Source organism: Artibeus jamaicensis, unplaced genomic scaffold, assembly GCF_021234435.1.
Source record: "Artibeus jamaicensis isolate MK-2021 breed Jamaican fruit bat unplaced genomic scaffold, CSHL_Jam_final contig_384, whole genome shotgun sequence".
In the NCBI taxonomy this organism is placed as follows: domain Eukaryota; kingdom Metazoa; phylum Chordata; class Mammalia; order Chiroptera; family Phyllostomidae; genus Artibeus; species Artibeus jamaicensis.
This window is the reverse complement of record NW_026521810.1, coordinates 555,427-570,135: the sequence shown is the minus strand read 5'-3', so window position 1 is coordinate 570,135 and position 14,709 is coordinate 555,427. Positions and strand designations below refer to the sequence as shown.

Here is a 14,709-nt window from a genome sequence, read left to right as displayed (position 1 = left end):
GGTTATTCTCTGTTCTTTCATTTAGGCTATACTTCTTTGTCTTGGCACAGCTGATAGGTTATAAGGGGGTGGGGTCATATGTATTCACCCGAGCAGGGCAACCTTCCTTGCTGTGCTGTGGTGCTGCCTGTGGGGAAGGGGCCAGAGAGGGAACAGTGAGGCTTGCCTGCTTGTTGTAGATCACTCTACCTGGTTCTAGGAATGGTATCTTGACCCCTTGTGGCTAAGGGCAAGGAATGACCTCTGGAATGCGAGTTGCAGGAGATAAACCTTGTTTCTGGTAGCAAACTCTGCCTAAGTTAGAAGTCAATGACGGATAACACCCTTCACAGTGGGGGGGCAACCTAAGCCAGACTCGATTACTTGGGAGGCCTTCATGGAAGGACTCTGGGGGCTGCAACAAAGAGCATTGGGCTCTCACCCCCCCCCCCCCCCCCGGCTTTGACATAGCCTGAGTCCCCATATTCTCTGGGAGAGGCGCTTTCTGGCTCTAATCCCCTTAAGCCTGAATACCTGTTGGGGAGAGGTGCAGCTCCTTGCCTTGCTAGAGCGTGTCCTGGGGGAAAATCTGGCATCACAAAGACTTCCTGATAAACCTGTGAAATCTGCTCTGCTAAGAGTGCTTTCATTCATATGATAAGGGTTGGAGCCGGAAATCCTAAAACTCTGTTCCTGACAGACTGACTCAGACTAAGCTCTCAGATTTCTTTGAAATGTTATCTACTGTTTGATCCTTGCTGCCCTATATTTCTATGTATTACAACCCAATAAAAGGCCCTGGAGGAGGGGGCTTGAGGCCTTTTTCTCCTCGGAGAAACTGGCTGCTGCTGACCTTTTTCCCCTGAGAAATTGGCCACTGCTCATGGCCTTTTTCCTTTGGAAAAATGGCCACTTCTCCCCAAGCAGATCACATCCTATCTCTGTCATGATTACTCTCATCCATGGCACAACAGGGGGACTTGCGAGGAAAGTCGCCCCGCTTGTCTCTAGTACCCTTTTCAACAAACTCTCACTTGAAGCTGGGAGTATCTCCCACTGGGGCAACCCCTGCTGTAGCTCACAGTCAGCTCTGAGTCTCAGTCTTCCCCTTAAGTCAACCCCTCCTGTGCAGCCCGCCAAGTTCAGCACCCAGCCCCACCCCCATGGTCTGCCCCCAGTTGCTGAGGCCTTACCAGTCTGGTTGTTCTGGTTGATTTTTTGTTTAATTCCTTGGTTGTGGGAGTTCCATGCAGTGTGATTTTCTGGCACTTTTGGTTATTTATTGATTTTAGATTAGTCGTTTTCCTCCTTTAGGTTATGCAAGAAACAAAGGGTTTCTACCTGCACCTCCATCTTGGCCAGAACTCTAAAAGTTTTTAATTGAGACAGGTATATGTAGTTCCTTGTACTGGTCTTCCTACTTTAGTATGTTCCTGAAAACTTCCACCAAAGAAGAGTTTTATTAAAAAGGCTTTCAGCTTGTGAAGGTCCATATAAGTGATATAACTTACCATAATTGTTTCTGTAGTTGCTTTTCTTAGCTATTAGATGTTTATTTTCCTGAAAATATTTTCCTGAACCAGAAAATATCTTAGTTCTTGTTGTTTCCTCCCAGTGATGACATGGTAGATTGTGTGAGTCCTGAGACAACTTCAGTACTTGTGAAGTAACACTTTTAGGTATAGGTCACATGATCGGCTTCCAGACAGGAGCCACTTAGAATGATGCCCTTCTGGTGTTTCAATAACTAAATATGATGGCTGAGGGCCACAGTGGATTTGCTACAGATTAAATTTCTCTGTAAAGTAAAATAGTGTTAAAAAGTATTTTAGTGTAATTCAAAAGAACATTATATATGTATTTTTATTTGTTTAAAGATTTGATTTTTGCAAGTTTCTTTTTAGAGAGAGGGGAAGGGAGGTAGAAAGAGAGGGAGAGAAACATCAGTTGGTTGCATCTCAAACATGCCCAGACTGGGAACGAACCAGCAACCTTTTGCCTTGTGGGATGATGCCCAACCAAATGAGCCACACCGGTCAGGGCAATACATGTATTTTGGAATTAATTTTTGAATAGTAATATGTACACATGGTAGAGAATTTTTACTGTGTCTAACTCTTCTTACTAAGGCACTGGGGCCCTCAGTCTCTAGGGCTGCCTTCCAGAGGTAGTCTGTATTGTTACGACCATTTAAATCCCGGGATCACACAGTTCTACATGTTGCTTTTTTTTTCTTGTCTGTGTAGCTTGAGTGTTATCAGTATTGACAGAGATGCTGCCTCTGTGTACATTTACTTTGATTTATATAACTTTTCTTATTGATCAACATTTCAATTGTAATAGCAAAAACTTTAAAAAATCTTTGGCAATCAATATCTTTATAGATACCTCACATGTACATATGCAGGTATATCTATGCAATTAAGTTCTTGGATGGGGAATCACTGGGTCAAAGAGACATGTGCATTTAAAAAACTTTTTGATAGCCATCACCCTCCATACCAGATTGTAATAATTCACTATCTGGAAGTGTACAAGAATGCAGATTTGTGCTTGTTGTTGCCAATGTAGTGTATCAGACATTTTTATCTTTACCAGTGTAATAGGTATGCTTTTATGTGTGCCACAACATTTTATTTGTCTAAAATCCATTTGTTGGAGGGAAACTGGACAGGCTTTTAGGGAGTGATGAAAATATTATGGAATTAAATGGCAGTGGTTTCACAACCTTTGTAAATATTGCTTGGCCAAAAAGTTTATTCATTTTCCCCTAAGATGGTTCTATTAGCACTTAGTTGTCTTTAACTTATTTGAAACAATTTTGTTAGATTGTATTGTGACAGCTGTCAGATCAGCATGCATTTTTTTAAAAAAATTACCAAAATTGGTGAATTTTTATATAGCCATTTTCATATCAAAGATGGAAGAAAATACGCAATGTTTTCAGCATATTATGCTTTATTATTTCAAGAAAGATAGAAACAACTGGAACAATAAAAGATTTGTGCAGTGTGTAGAGAAGTTGCTGTGACTGATCGAACATGTCAAAAGTGGCTTGTAAAGTTCCATGCTGGAGATTTCTCGCTGATTGATGCTCCACAGTCAGGTAGACCAGTTGAAGTTGATAGTGATCAAATTGAGATGTTAATTGAGAACAATCAATGTTATACCACACGGGTGATAGCAGACATACTGAAAATATCCAAATAAATAAAGCTATTGGTAAAAATGAAAAATGTGACTTCCGGCCAAGGTGGAGGCGTAGGTGTAACCACTGTGCCTCCTTGCACATCCAAGTTTAAAGACAACAAAGTTTTAGTAAAAAAAAAAAAAACGCAACCAAAACACAGAAAATTGAACTATATGGAAGTCTGACAATAATGAACCGTTCAGCCAGCCCGGTAAGAGGGGCGGAACCAGTGACTGGCTGAGCGGGGTTGCGCAGGAAAACTTAGTCAGACCAACCCAGGAGTGCAGGCGGTGGTTGGCAGATCCCAGGTGTGGGGTTGCAAAGGGCAGACGCAGTGAGGGTGCAAGGTGGCAGGCTGACCGCGGTCACACATTCACACGCAAATAAATCAGGCAAAGGAGCAAGCAGTGAGACAGACTGCACAGGCCCCAGTGGCGGGAAGCAGCAGAGGGGACCACTATTGCCCCTCTCTGACCCTGCCCCCACATACAGTGTTACAACCCAGTGACTGAGTTGCCCCGCCCTGGTGAACATCTAGGGCTCTGCTCCTCATACGTCGTAACAGGCGTGAACAGACCAAAACATGGCTAAAGAAGAATTCAAAGTTCCAGAGCCAATAACTCTAAGTGACCAAGAAATAGCCAACCTATCAGATGCACAGTTCAAAACACTGGTGATCAGGATGCTCACAGAACTGGTTGATTTTAGTCACAAATTAGAGGAACAAATGAAGGGTAAACTAATTGAAATGAAGGGAAATGCACAGGAAACCAATAGTGATGGAAAGGAAACTGGGACTCAAATCAAGGGAGTGGACCAGAAGGAAGGAAAAAGTGACCAAACAGAAAAGGATGAAGAAGCAAGAATTCAAAAAAATGAGAGGCTTAGGAACCTCCAGGACATCTTTAAACGCTCCAACATCCGAATTATAGGGGTAACAGAAAGGGAAGAGGAACAGCAACAAGTGGAAAACTTATTTGAACACATAATAAAGGAGAATTTCCCCAATCTGGCAAAGGAAATAGGCTTCCAGGAAATTCAGGAAGTTCAGAGAGTCCCAAAGAAGTTGGACCCAAGAAGGAACATACCAAGGCACATCATAATTACATTAGCCAAGATTAAACTGAAGGAGAGAATCCTAGAAGCAGCAAGAGCTAAGGGGACAGTCACCTACAAAGGAGTGCCCATCAGACTGTCAGCTGATTTCTCAAAAGAGACCTTGCAGGCAAGAAGGGGCTGGAAAGAAGTATTCCAACTCATGAAATCCAAAGACCTACATCCAAGATTACTCTATTCAGCAAAGCTTTCATTTAGAATGGAAGGACAGATAAAGTGCTTCTCAGATAAGATCAAATTCAAGGAGTTCATCATCACCAAGCCCTTATTATATGAAATGTTAAAGGGACTTACCTAAGAAAAAGAAGATAAAAAATGATGAACAGTGAAAGGACAGCAAACTCACAGTTATTAACAACCACACCTAAAACAAAAGCAAACCAAGAGGACAGCTAGATCAGGAGTGAACCATAGAAATGAAGATCTCAAAGAGGGTTAGCAATAGGGGAGTGGGAGGAGAAGAAGGGGGGAGAAGGTACAGAGAATAAGTAGCATAGATGGTAGATAGAAAATAGATAGGGGGAGGGCAAGAATAGTATGGGAAATATAGAATCTAAAGAACTTGAGACACATGGGCATAAACCAAAAGGGTAATGGTGGGGGAGGGGGGTGTGCAGGGTAGAGGGGAATGAAAGAGGGAAATAGGATAACTGTAATGGCATAATCAATAAAATATTTTTTAAAAATGAAAAATGTGTCTTTTATTTTATGTAAAAAACCATACGGACCTCTTGGCCAACACAATATACTAAAAGCCACTGAATTGTACCTTTTGAAAGGATGAATTTTATGACATGTGAATTATATCTCAATAAAGCTGCTATTTAAAAAAAATAAAACCCAGCCCTGGTTGGCATAGCTCAGTGGATTGAGCACGGGCCTGCAAATCAAAGGGTCCAGTCAGAGCACATGCCTGGGTTGCAGGCCAGGTCCCCAGTGGGGGGGCATGTGAGAAGCAACCACACACTGATGTTTCTATCCCTCTCTTTCTCCTTCCCTTCTCCTCTCTCTAAAAGTAAAAAAAAAAAAAAAAAAAAAATCTTTAAAAAAAGGCTTGAAAAGTAAACAAAACCCATTTCTATTTTTATTTATGCATTCTGACTTCATTTACTTTTTTCTATTCTTATAGGAAATTAGTTTTTTTCATTTTGTAATATTACATGTATTTTTCTCCAATTGGCTGTTGGCTCTATTGATCTTGATTCTTTGATTTTTGCTCTTTAGCCGTGTAGAAAATTTATATTTATGTATGGTTAGTCAAATCCTTTTTTTCTTTTCTTTTTAGAACCTTGAAGTGCTTTTTCATATTTTGAAAAGTTTTTCTTCACTATTATATATATATATATATATATATATATATATATATATATTTAAAGATTTTATTTATTTATTTTTAGAGAGGGAAAGAGAGAGAGAGAAACATCAATATTTGGTTGCCTCTCATGTGCCCCCTACTGGGGACCTGGCCCACAACCCAGGCATGTGCCCTGATGGGGAATTGAACCCATGACCCCTTGGTTTGCAGGCTAGCGCTCAATCCACTGAGCCACACCAGTCAGGGCCAATATTATATATTTTTAACCCCCTATGTTTCTTCTGGCTCTTTAAATTTTTTTTCTTTTATTGATTGTACAGAGAGGGGAAGGGAGGAAAAGAAGGAGAGAAACATTGATTGGTTATCCTCTTGCATGCACCCCAATTCAGAGCCAAACCCACAACCTTGGCATGTGCCCTGACCAGAATGGAACCGTGACCTTTTTGGTTTGCAGGATGACACCCAAGCAACTGAGCCACATTGGCCAGGGCTCTTAAGGATCTTTTATATTTACTTTTGAAATATTTAAATCTTTGATTCTAAATCCTCAGAATTTTGCTATAGATTGTAAAAAAGGGACAATAGCCTTTTTTTCTTCAGATGATACCCAATTGACACTCCCCGCACTATTTTTAAAAAATAACTTCTTTTACCCCATTGATTCGAAATTCCATTTTTATTATTTATTAAATTCTTTTATGTTTTTGGATCTAAAGTTTGGATTTTTAATTCTGTCCTGATATTCTTGTCATATTCATATGTTACTACACACTGTTTTAATGACTTTAAATCAAAAGGCTTGTCCAGGTTTTACTGTTAAAAGGTCTTCTTGATTATCCTTGATTATTTTTCCCTGAAGTGAACTTCACAAGTGGGATTTTTAAGGTTTTTAAAATCCTATTGACATTTTATGGTCATTGCATTGACAATTCATGAAATTGACTATTTCATTCCTTTGCTGTTTCTCTTCTGTTTTGCCTTAGGTTTGCTTGTGTGTTCAAAGCAGTGTTAAGTACTAGTGATCACAGGAGTTCTCAGCTTGCCTACCTAGGTGTAATGTGCATGTTTTAGGCATTATAGTCATAAGGGAGATTGGGCTGTATGGTTTTTTGCTTTTTTTTTATTACTGTGTTAGGTTTTATGATCTTAGAAATCATTTTTTTAATCTGTTGGAACAATTAAATTGTTGGAACAATTTAAATATCATTGGTGTTGCTCATCCTTAAAAGGTTTGGTGGTATAATTCACCCTTGAAACTGAGTGGGGCTCTTGCTTTTGAGGAGGTATTAGTGATTTATTCTACTTCTCATGTAATCAGTTTTTTCTCTTTGGGGGCTAATTTTGGTAACATGTTTTTCCTAAACTTACCCATTTTATCAAAGTATTTGATTGTATATTCATGAATGAGCTATAGTACTCATTATTTTATAAGATACAGAGCATTCTATCTTATTTTTGTGTTCTTTATATTGATTTCTTTGTCCTTTCTTACAGGAACAGGAAATATACTGGTCATTATGGTTAGCTACACAGAAGGAAAGGAGATTTTGGATCTGGTGCAAAGAGAAACTCAAGTCAAAATGACCATAGTGGTCAGTCTGTCATGTTTGTGGACATTGCCTTCATCACCATGATGATTATCTCATTAGCGTGGCTGATATTTTACTATATACAGCTTTTCCAGTATACTGGCTCACAGTTTGGAAGTCAGGTAAATATGGGAAACTTTTTATGTTTACTTTTTCAAAGATAGTTTATAAGTATTTTCCATATATATATTGTTTGAAGTTGTATTGGATCCTATTCTTATTTTCATTTTCACTCAATATAATTTAAATATTAATATGATTTTTCTTTTTTTTTTAATTCTAAGGTCAATTTTTATTTCTACAAAAAGAAAAGCAGTCAAAACTATATAAAACACACATATAAAGGCTATTACTGAGTGAGCTTCAAGTGGAGCTCAACTCTGCAAAGGCTGTGAGTCCAGAGGGAGAAGGAAGGCTGTTTTGTTCCTGGGCTGGGTTGGGCTGGGCTGGGCTGGCCCACTCTGCTGCTTTGAAAGCAGCACCCCAGGCTGGTGCTGGCTACAGCCAAGTCCTACCAATTCCAAACCTACCCAGGGTGGGGCTACTGACCTGAGGAATTGGAGAGTGAGCTTTGTGGCACATTTGGATGGAACTTGCTGACAGGTAACTTGGAATTTCAAATGACATTCTGGCTTCAGTGTTGTCTGCAGTGACCAACACATCTTTCATAATGGCTACAGGGAGGAGCGCCAACCTTTGACCTCATGGCCCTCTCTGATAAGAAATTCCTCGCACAAGTGCAGTGCCCTCTGGCTGGCAGGCTCTCCCCTAGAGTGGCGGCAGACCTGATATTGCAGTTTTCCCAGGCAGGCCAGGCCAGGCTGGAGTTCAGTCACATACACAGACATGGGTTGCCATTTGATCCATATTATTGTGGTAACATTGACCAGGTTTTTACATAAGAGCTGGGCCTTCCTTTTCACAGCTTTTTTTTGGGGGAGGGGGGTAGGGGGGTGATAATTTGCCTGTTACTAAAAATTTTTTAAGGAATATTATAAATTGGAACCAGTTGAATTTGAACAAACTCCCACACTGGTCAGTGCAACATGGGAGAAGAGAAGCCACCAGACTGGACAGAGCTGTCTCCTCTTCTTTGTGGAGGAGACAGGGCCTGGGTCTGGGGAAGTGAATGAGTGAAAAATAAACTGAATGCAAGAAAGTGAGAGTTGCAAGGGCAGGGGAAGAAAGGGAATGACAACATTTTATGTTAAATCCTAAGATCTAAATGTAAATTGAAGATTTTGGGTAAATTTGGACCAAGAAAAGAAACACCATTCTTTTAGAGTAGATTAAAGCAGTGATTTTAAAACAAAGAGAGCAGAATTAAAACATCTTAAATTCTTAATCCTTTCTTTACAGGTTATCTAAAACCACTTTTGATTAAGAAAACTATAGAAACTTAGTAACTGTCACAAGTGAACACCAGGTTCCACAGAGTCCTGCTTTGGGAGGTGTTTGAATGCACTGCTCAGGTCTCTGCTCACACTTGCTGGAATCAACTGTGACAGATTTTAGTCCACAGGTCACTTTTCCCCATATTTCTTTGTAAACTCTTCAGGGTTCTTATATAGAATGTTTTACGGTCCTTAGAGTATTTTTAAGCGAGGTCAGCCCAAAGCGGGTGCTAAGGCTGGGGGTCATTCACCAGTGCTATGAGGGACTGGATTACTTGGTCAGTTTTGGTTGCTGGCTTCCAGTTTTCAGTAGTAATTACCAGCAGACAGACCTGCCTCTTTTCGTCGATGTCGGAGTGATAGATCTTTGTGTTAAATGTGATCTTCAGTGGTTTGAATGGGTACTCTGCTGAAAAGTTGATTTCCATTCTGAAGGCTCACTTATCATATAGAGGGTTGTCAGGAACAATAAGCCCTTGCCAAGTCAGTAAATTAGCTTCATCAATGTGGATGTTGTGGAACTTTTTCATTACACATTTGCAGATTTCTTCAAGCTCCTTTATCAGCCTCCTGCTGGCTACCATCTTGGATCTGGTAATATGATTTTTCTGAAAATAACTTTTAAAATTAGAATATATTAAATTTTCTGTTCAGTGGGAAATTAGATATTTTTAAATACAGGTCACTTTTTGCATGTTGCGCTCCTGAAAATATCCTCTTTGTCCTTTTCCAGACATAAAGGAATGACAAAAAGGCATGAGGTAGATGGGACGAGGTTTTGTGTTTGAAAAGAGAACTCTGGGTCCTAAGGTGAGGTGCAGAGTGGGAGGAGCTTCCCTATCTCCACTGTGGAGCAACTGTCAAAGCCATTTGTCTGCAGAGGAACTCTCTCAGCAACAGCAAAGAGGGGGGCAGTTGAAGTGCCAGGGGCTTCCAATACAGACTTTTCGAATTTCACACTTTTCCTCTGTTGTCTTAAAAAGTAATCCTCCCTGACTTTGGCAGCATTAGATGGTCATGTTTGGGTAGTCTTCTACTTGATGACTGGGAAGCCTCTTTTCTTTTAGGAAAGTTAATAAATGGTAACCCTATCCTTATCTTGCTACTTTCTTTCCAATATTTAAACATACTATTGGAATTGGGTTCTTGTTCAGATACAGAATTGAAAATAAGCATTGCCCCCCCCGCCTCCCCCAGTTACTATTTACATTCAGTATTATTTTCTAGTGGTTAGACAATCATACTTTATAAAATGTGCCCCTAGATATTTTCAGCACCCACTTGGCGTCATACATAGTTATTACAATATTATTGACTATATTTCCAAAGCTGTACTTTACATTGCCATCACTATTTTGTTAACACCGATTTGTACTTCTCCATTCCTCCACCTTTTCCTAACTCTTCTCCACTGTGGCAACCATAAATCTGTTGTCTATACCCTTGAGTCTGTTTCTGTTTTATTAATTTGTTTATATTTTTCTTTAGATTCCACATATAAGTAAGATCATATGGTATTTGTTTTTCTCTGACTCATTTGCGACAGTATGGGTAGATCTAGAAATTATTATGCTAAGTGAAAATAAGTATTCTTGATCAAACAGGTCTTAAGTTGTATGTGCCTAGTCTATATGTTAAGACAAGTGGTAATATTTAAAGTTATTTTCATTATAGTCATTTAACTTTGCTCTTTAAATGAAATTTTTCTATAAGCTACCTTATATTTTATGAATTTTTAAAATAGTGATTTTACATGAAATTTTCAATAATAATAATTTTTTCCTAACTAAGAGCCATAGAAAAGCCAAGAAAGTTATTGGCTAGCTTCCACTTCATACTATAAAACATGAAGAAAAGGTAATATTTTTGTTTTTTTCTGTTTTGTTTTTGGTTTAGATTAGACTGTATGCCTGTCTTCATGTCTGAGTAATGCTTTCCAATCTGCTAAATTTGCAGTATAGAACATGTGGAGTTCTAACCAGGTTGAGTTAGCACTGACTTATTTTATGTGTGTTCATTTTAAAGCAGGGTTGTCAGAAATAATTTCGTTGCATATGTGATGAGCCTTTCAGATGTACGGTAGCCAGTAGCCATACCTGGCTACTAGAATTTAAATGAATTAAATTAAACTTAAAATGTAGTTCCTCCATCACAATAGCTACATTCAAATGCTCAAATAAATCACACTGGCTGGCTAGTCACTGCCATCCTGGACAGTGTCAGTATGTTCATCATTGAAAAACCTTGTCTACCTGTTGGTCAGACTCAGATGACTCTAAAGAAGAAAAGAAGTGCCTTGACCAATGTGGCTCAGCTGGTTGGGCTTCATCCCACAAAGCAAAAGGTTACTGGATCGATTCCAGGTCAGGCCACTTGCGTGTGGGTAGTGGGTTCAGTCGTGGTTCAGGGTGCATGGGAGAGGCAACCGAGTGATGTTTCTCTCTCTCCCTTTCTTCCTTCCCCTCTTTCTAAAAGTACATAAACTCTTGAAAAAGATAAAGAAGTTAAAGTCTCTACCCTGACAGACCCTTGAAAATTTAAATTTGTCTATGTTGAATCTGAGAGTCAGTGTTCTTTCTTTAATTATAGGGAAAAAATTGTGGAGAAAGGGAGAAAAGATGTTTTTAAAAGTAGTTTTTTACCAAAACAAACATTTTGACGAGGTTAACCTGAGACTTAACAGGCCAAAATTATACCAGAGTTGAAGCATTTGTAGACTAGGACAGATCCTGAATCTAGAACCTCAAGTTTGAAGTTGATTCCTTAAAAGGAAAACAGTTGCTAATGTAGTGAGTGCTGTTTGTTCTTTTAATAGTCTTTTGTGCCATTAAGGTTAATAACTGTGTTGATATAGCTGTGAGTTGGTTCAGTTGTTTTGATTTTTATTTTATCTCACTAAGTTGTTGAGACTTAATCTGTTCCTCCTTAATCTAGTCTCCATCAAAAAAAAAAAAAGAACTACACTTATAGTATATACCTCTTCTTCTGACCTACTTAAAGAATCAGAACAGAAATAACAAATAGACCTTAACCCTTTGACTTAACTTTGGAATCTGGTACTAATGGTTTATGTGATATCTTTAATATTGATATCCCTGGCATTGTATTGTTGGCTGTCCTTCCTTCCCTAAAGCCTTTACATTGTAGTGATAGTTGAATTGTAATAGTTTGTGCAAGGTTTCTTGCCATGCAGGTGAATTGAACAGAAAAAGCTAAAAAAAAAGTTTTCCATCATAGGGGTTAAGGTTAGCATCCAATTTATAAAACAAGGGTCCTTGGGGAGAAAGTCTCCAGTGATGAATGCCTGTGACAAACTACATGTATTTGGTATAGCCAGTGACTTGATAAGCATGTAGTTTTATGTTTCTCTTGAAATAGTTCTTTGCAAGGCAGGAATTCTCAGTCCTTAAATGAGAAGACATAGATTTATATGAAATAATTTACTCAGTTAAGTCTTTGAGAACATAAGTATATTGATATCTTCTCTTTTTCGGAACATTTTTGAAAATATGCTTCCACGCACTGTTTTTTGAAAGTTGTCAAAATAGTGGTTTAGAAACGAAGATTCATATGGTTCATGAGATATGTACATGAATTTTCTGATGACTTTATGGTTTAAACTTACATGGAAAAATGTTTTCTTAAATCTGGAGACAAGTATGTGTTTTCTAATTTTTCTCTTCCTATGGACTCATTCACAGTAACATACAAGCTTGTCAATCATTCTTTAAAATGATTTCATCACTCTTGCATAGCATATGATAAGTAGTAAGTGATAATATTTGCTTTAGTTGTAACATAATTTTGTCTGATAACTATATCTACATATAAAGTCAGTTTTTATTGCTTGCTTGTTAACAAGTGATACACATGACTAAATATATTTTTTAAATAATTATGGTATAGCTAAAAAAAAATTATGGTATAGCTAAGGTCCATAAAATTAACTTGTTTAAGTTGCAGCTACCTACAGACATTGATTGGTGGTTCCTGAATCCCCATCCCAGAATCTTGGGAGTGAGAGTCTCACTGATCTTTTTGGGTCAGATGATGACTCTGCCCCTACCTGCTTTGGTTGATGGGATGAGGCCAGGTGCGTAGATCCTCACTACTTAGGAAAATGTGGGGGTGGAGAGGCTTGACCCATACATTCTTAGAAGTGGAAATTTTGTCTTAAGACTGCTTCCTCCCCCCAATTTTTGTTTCTTTCTACCTTTGTTAATTTGGTAGGTGAAAAAATGGTAATTTGTAATTACCATTTGTAATTTATTTCAATTTGTAATTTTTTAATCACTAGTGAGGTGTATTTGCAGTTATTTAGCCATTTGTATTTCTTTTGCAAGTTGTAACTGTACTTCAGCAAATTCTCGTGAATATGTTCTAGTTTTTCTTTTTAATGATTCCAGAAAACAAACAGCTTGTTGGATATTCATTCTCTTTAGAAATTTTATCTTTGAAAATAATTAATTTTACTAAGTAAAGCAAGCATTTGCATTTCTAAAGCCTTTAAAGCATGAACACTTAAAACCTGAACACTAGCCTAGTAGTGTATAACTACTATTCATGTCTGATTAGATAGACAATGAATTTTTTTTCTTTTCAGCCAAATTCTTTAAATATTCTCTTGAAAGTGGTAAAAAGTGAATACCAAGTAGAAATTTTGTGTTTAGTTTTAGGTTGTACCCATATAGACTAGAACTCATCACTGTTTTACCCAAGGTACAGTGTGTTTTACCAAGGATATTCTATACACCCAGGTTAATACTCTCTCCTCTTCTTTTTACAGGTAATTGTTGTTGATGCTGAGAATTGTGCAGTGTGTATTGAAAATTTTAAAGTGAAGGATATTATCAGAATTCTGCCATGCAAGTATGTTCTTTTTACCTCCTCAGATGTTAAAAGCTTCAGGTTTCCAGCGAAGAGTTTCATGTCTTTATGACCTGAAGATCTTGCTAATTGTGATGATCTCACGATCATCTTCAGGAAAGACGTTTTCCAGTCTTCAAGACTCCTGTTTTATATACCTTTAGAACTACTTTGCTTAGGACACTGTAGGTGAAACCTATTGAGACCCATGATATATCTTTGTCATGGATGGGCTTTTTAAAAGTGTGCTCTGTAAGGAGCAAGGAAACTGAAGCATGACAGGGGAAGGCCTTGGCTGAGGGCTAGAATAGAGTGGCAGAGAGGAGGACAGGAAGGGCAGTGGTTTGCTATTATTTGCACCCTAGGTTTGGGTTCTTTGGGGAGTTTCATAAAACAATATTCTTCCCCTTACTCTAGGTACATTAGGGGCTTGGGGCTTTTTTAGCAATAGGAAGTTATATTTCCTTTTTGATAATGGGATAGTTTGATTATTTTCTTGAAAAAAACTGTTAGCATACAGATGTACTAAATCTATAATATTAATATGTTTACGTATGATCAGTTTTAATTATACTTCACAGCTATTGCTAGCCAAGTCATGAGATAATACAGGCAGGGTAGGGCAAAAGTAGGTTTACAGTTGCAAGTATGTAAAGCACAGTTTATTCCTGTATTATTTATTTATTATTGTTTTATTTTCTGTATAACAACTGAAAACCTACTTTTGCCCCATCCTGTATATAATTATGTTTGCAAGTATTTTAACATATATACAAGTACTTTATAGTAGATTGAGTTCTCAATAATGTGGAGGAAATGAATAAACATCAGAATAACAAAAGTTTCCTGAATAAAAATATATAATTTAAATATATAGGCATTTATAGTAGGTTGGTGTGGTGGGTACTTAGTGAATGAGGTCAGTACTGGTTGATCACATCCTGTAGAAAATTATTGAAATAGAAAAGTATTTTTACTCTAGGTTGGTTTAAGAGGTCTTTCTGACTTAAAAATGTTGTTTAGGGTGCTACACAGAGAAGCACCAGATATATCCTGACAGCTGAGCTGGGGTTTGTACTTGACCCACATAAGCACACACGTGACAAGACATGTACATATTTCCTGGTCTCCTTAGGAGTTTCAATGTTTTTACTCCATTTTCTTCTGTGCTTTATTTAGTGAAAGGTGAAAGATTTATATGATCTGAGGAGATACTAGAGTATATCTCCTATGCTTTATTTAATGAATTTCCGAATAAGG

The 14,709-nt window shown here is 38.0% G+C and overlaps 1 protein-coding gene and 1 pseudogene across 1 annotated transcript in view; one reads left to right on the top strand and one right to left on the bottom strand.

Moving 5' to 3' along the window:
- The window catches only part of RNF149 (ring finger protein 149), a 51,640-nt gene that overhangs the window by 20,319 nt on the left and 16,612 nt on the right, over window positions 1–14,709 (top strand). Inside the window, 2 exon segments of the mRNA XM_053664663.1 lie at window positions 7,095–7,184; window positions 7,187–7,311. Of these exon segments, the coding sequence (XP_053520638.1) occupies window positions 7,095–7,184; window positions 7,187–7,311 (215 nt within the window).
- Window positions 8,701–9,585, bottom strand: LOC119057997 (ubiquitin-conjugating enzyme E2 L3-like; annotated as a pseudogene).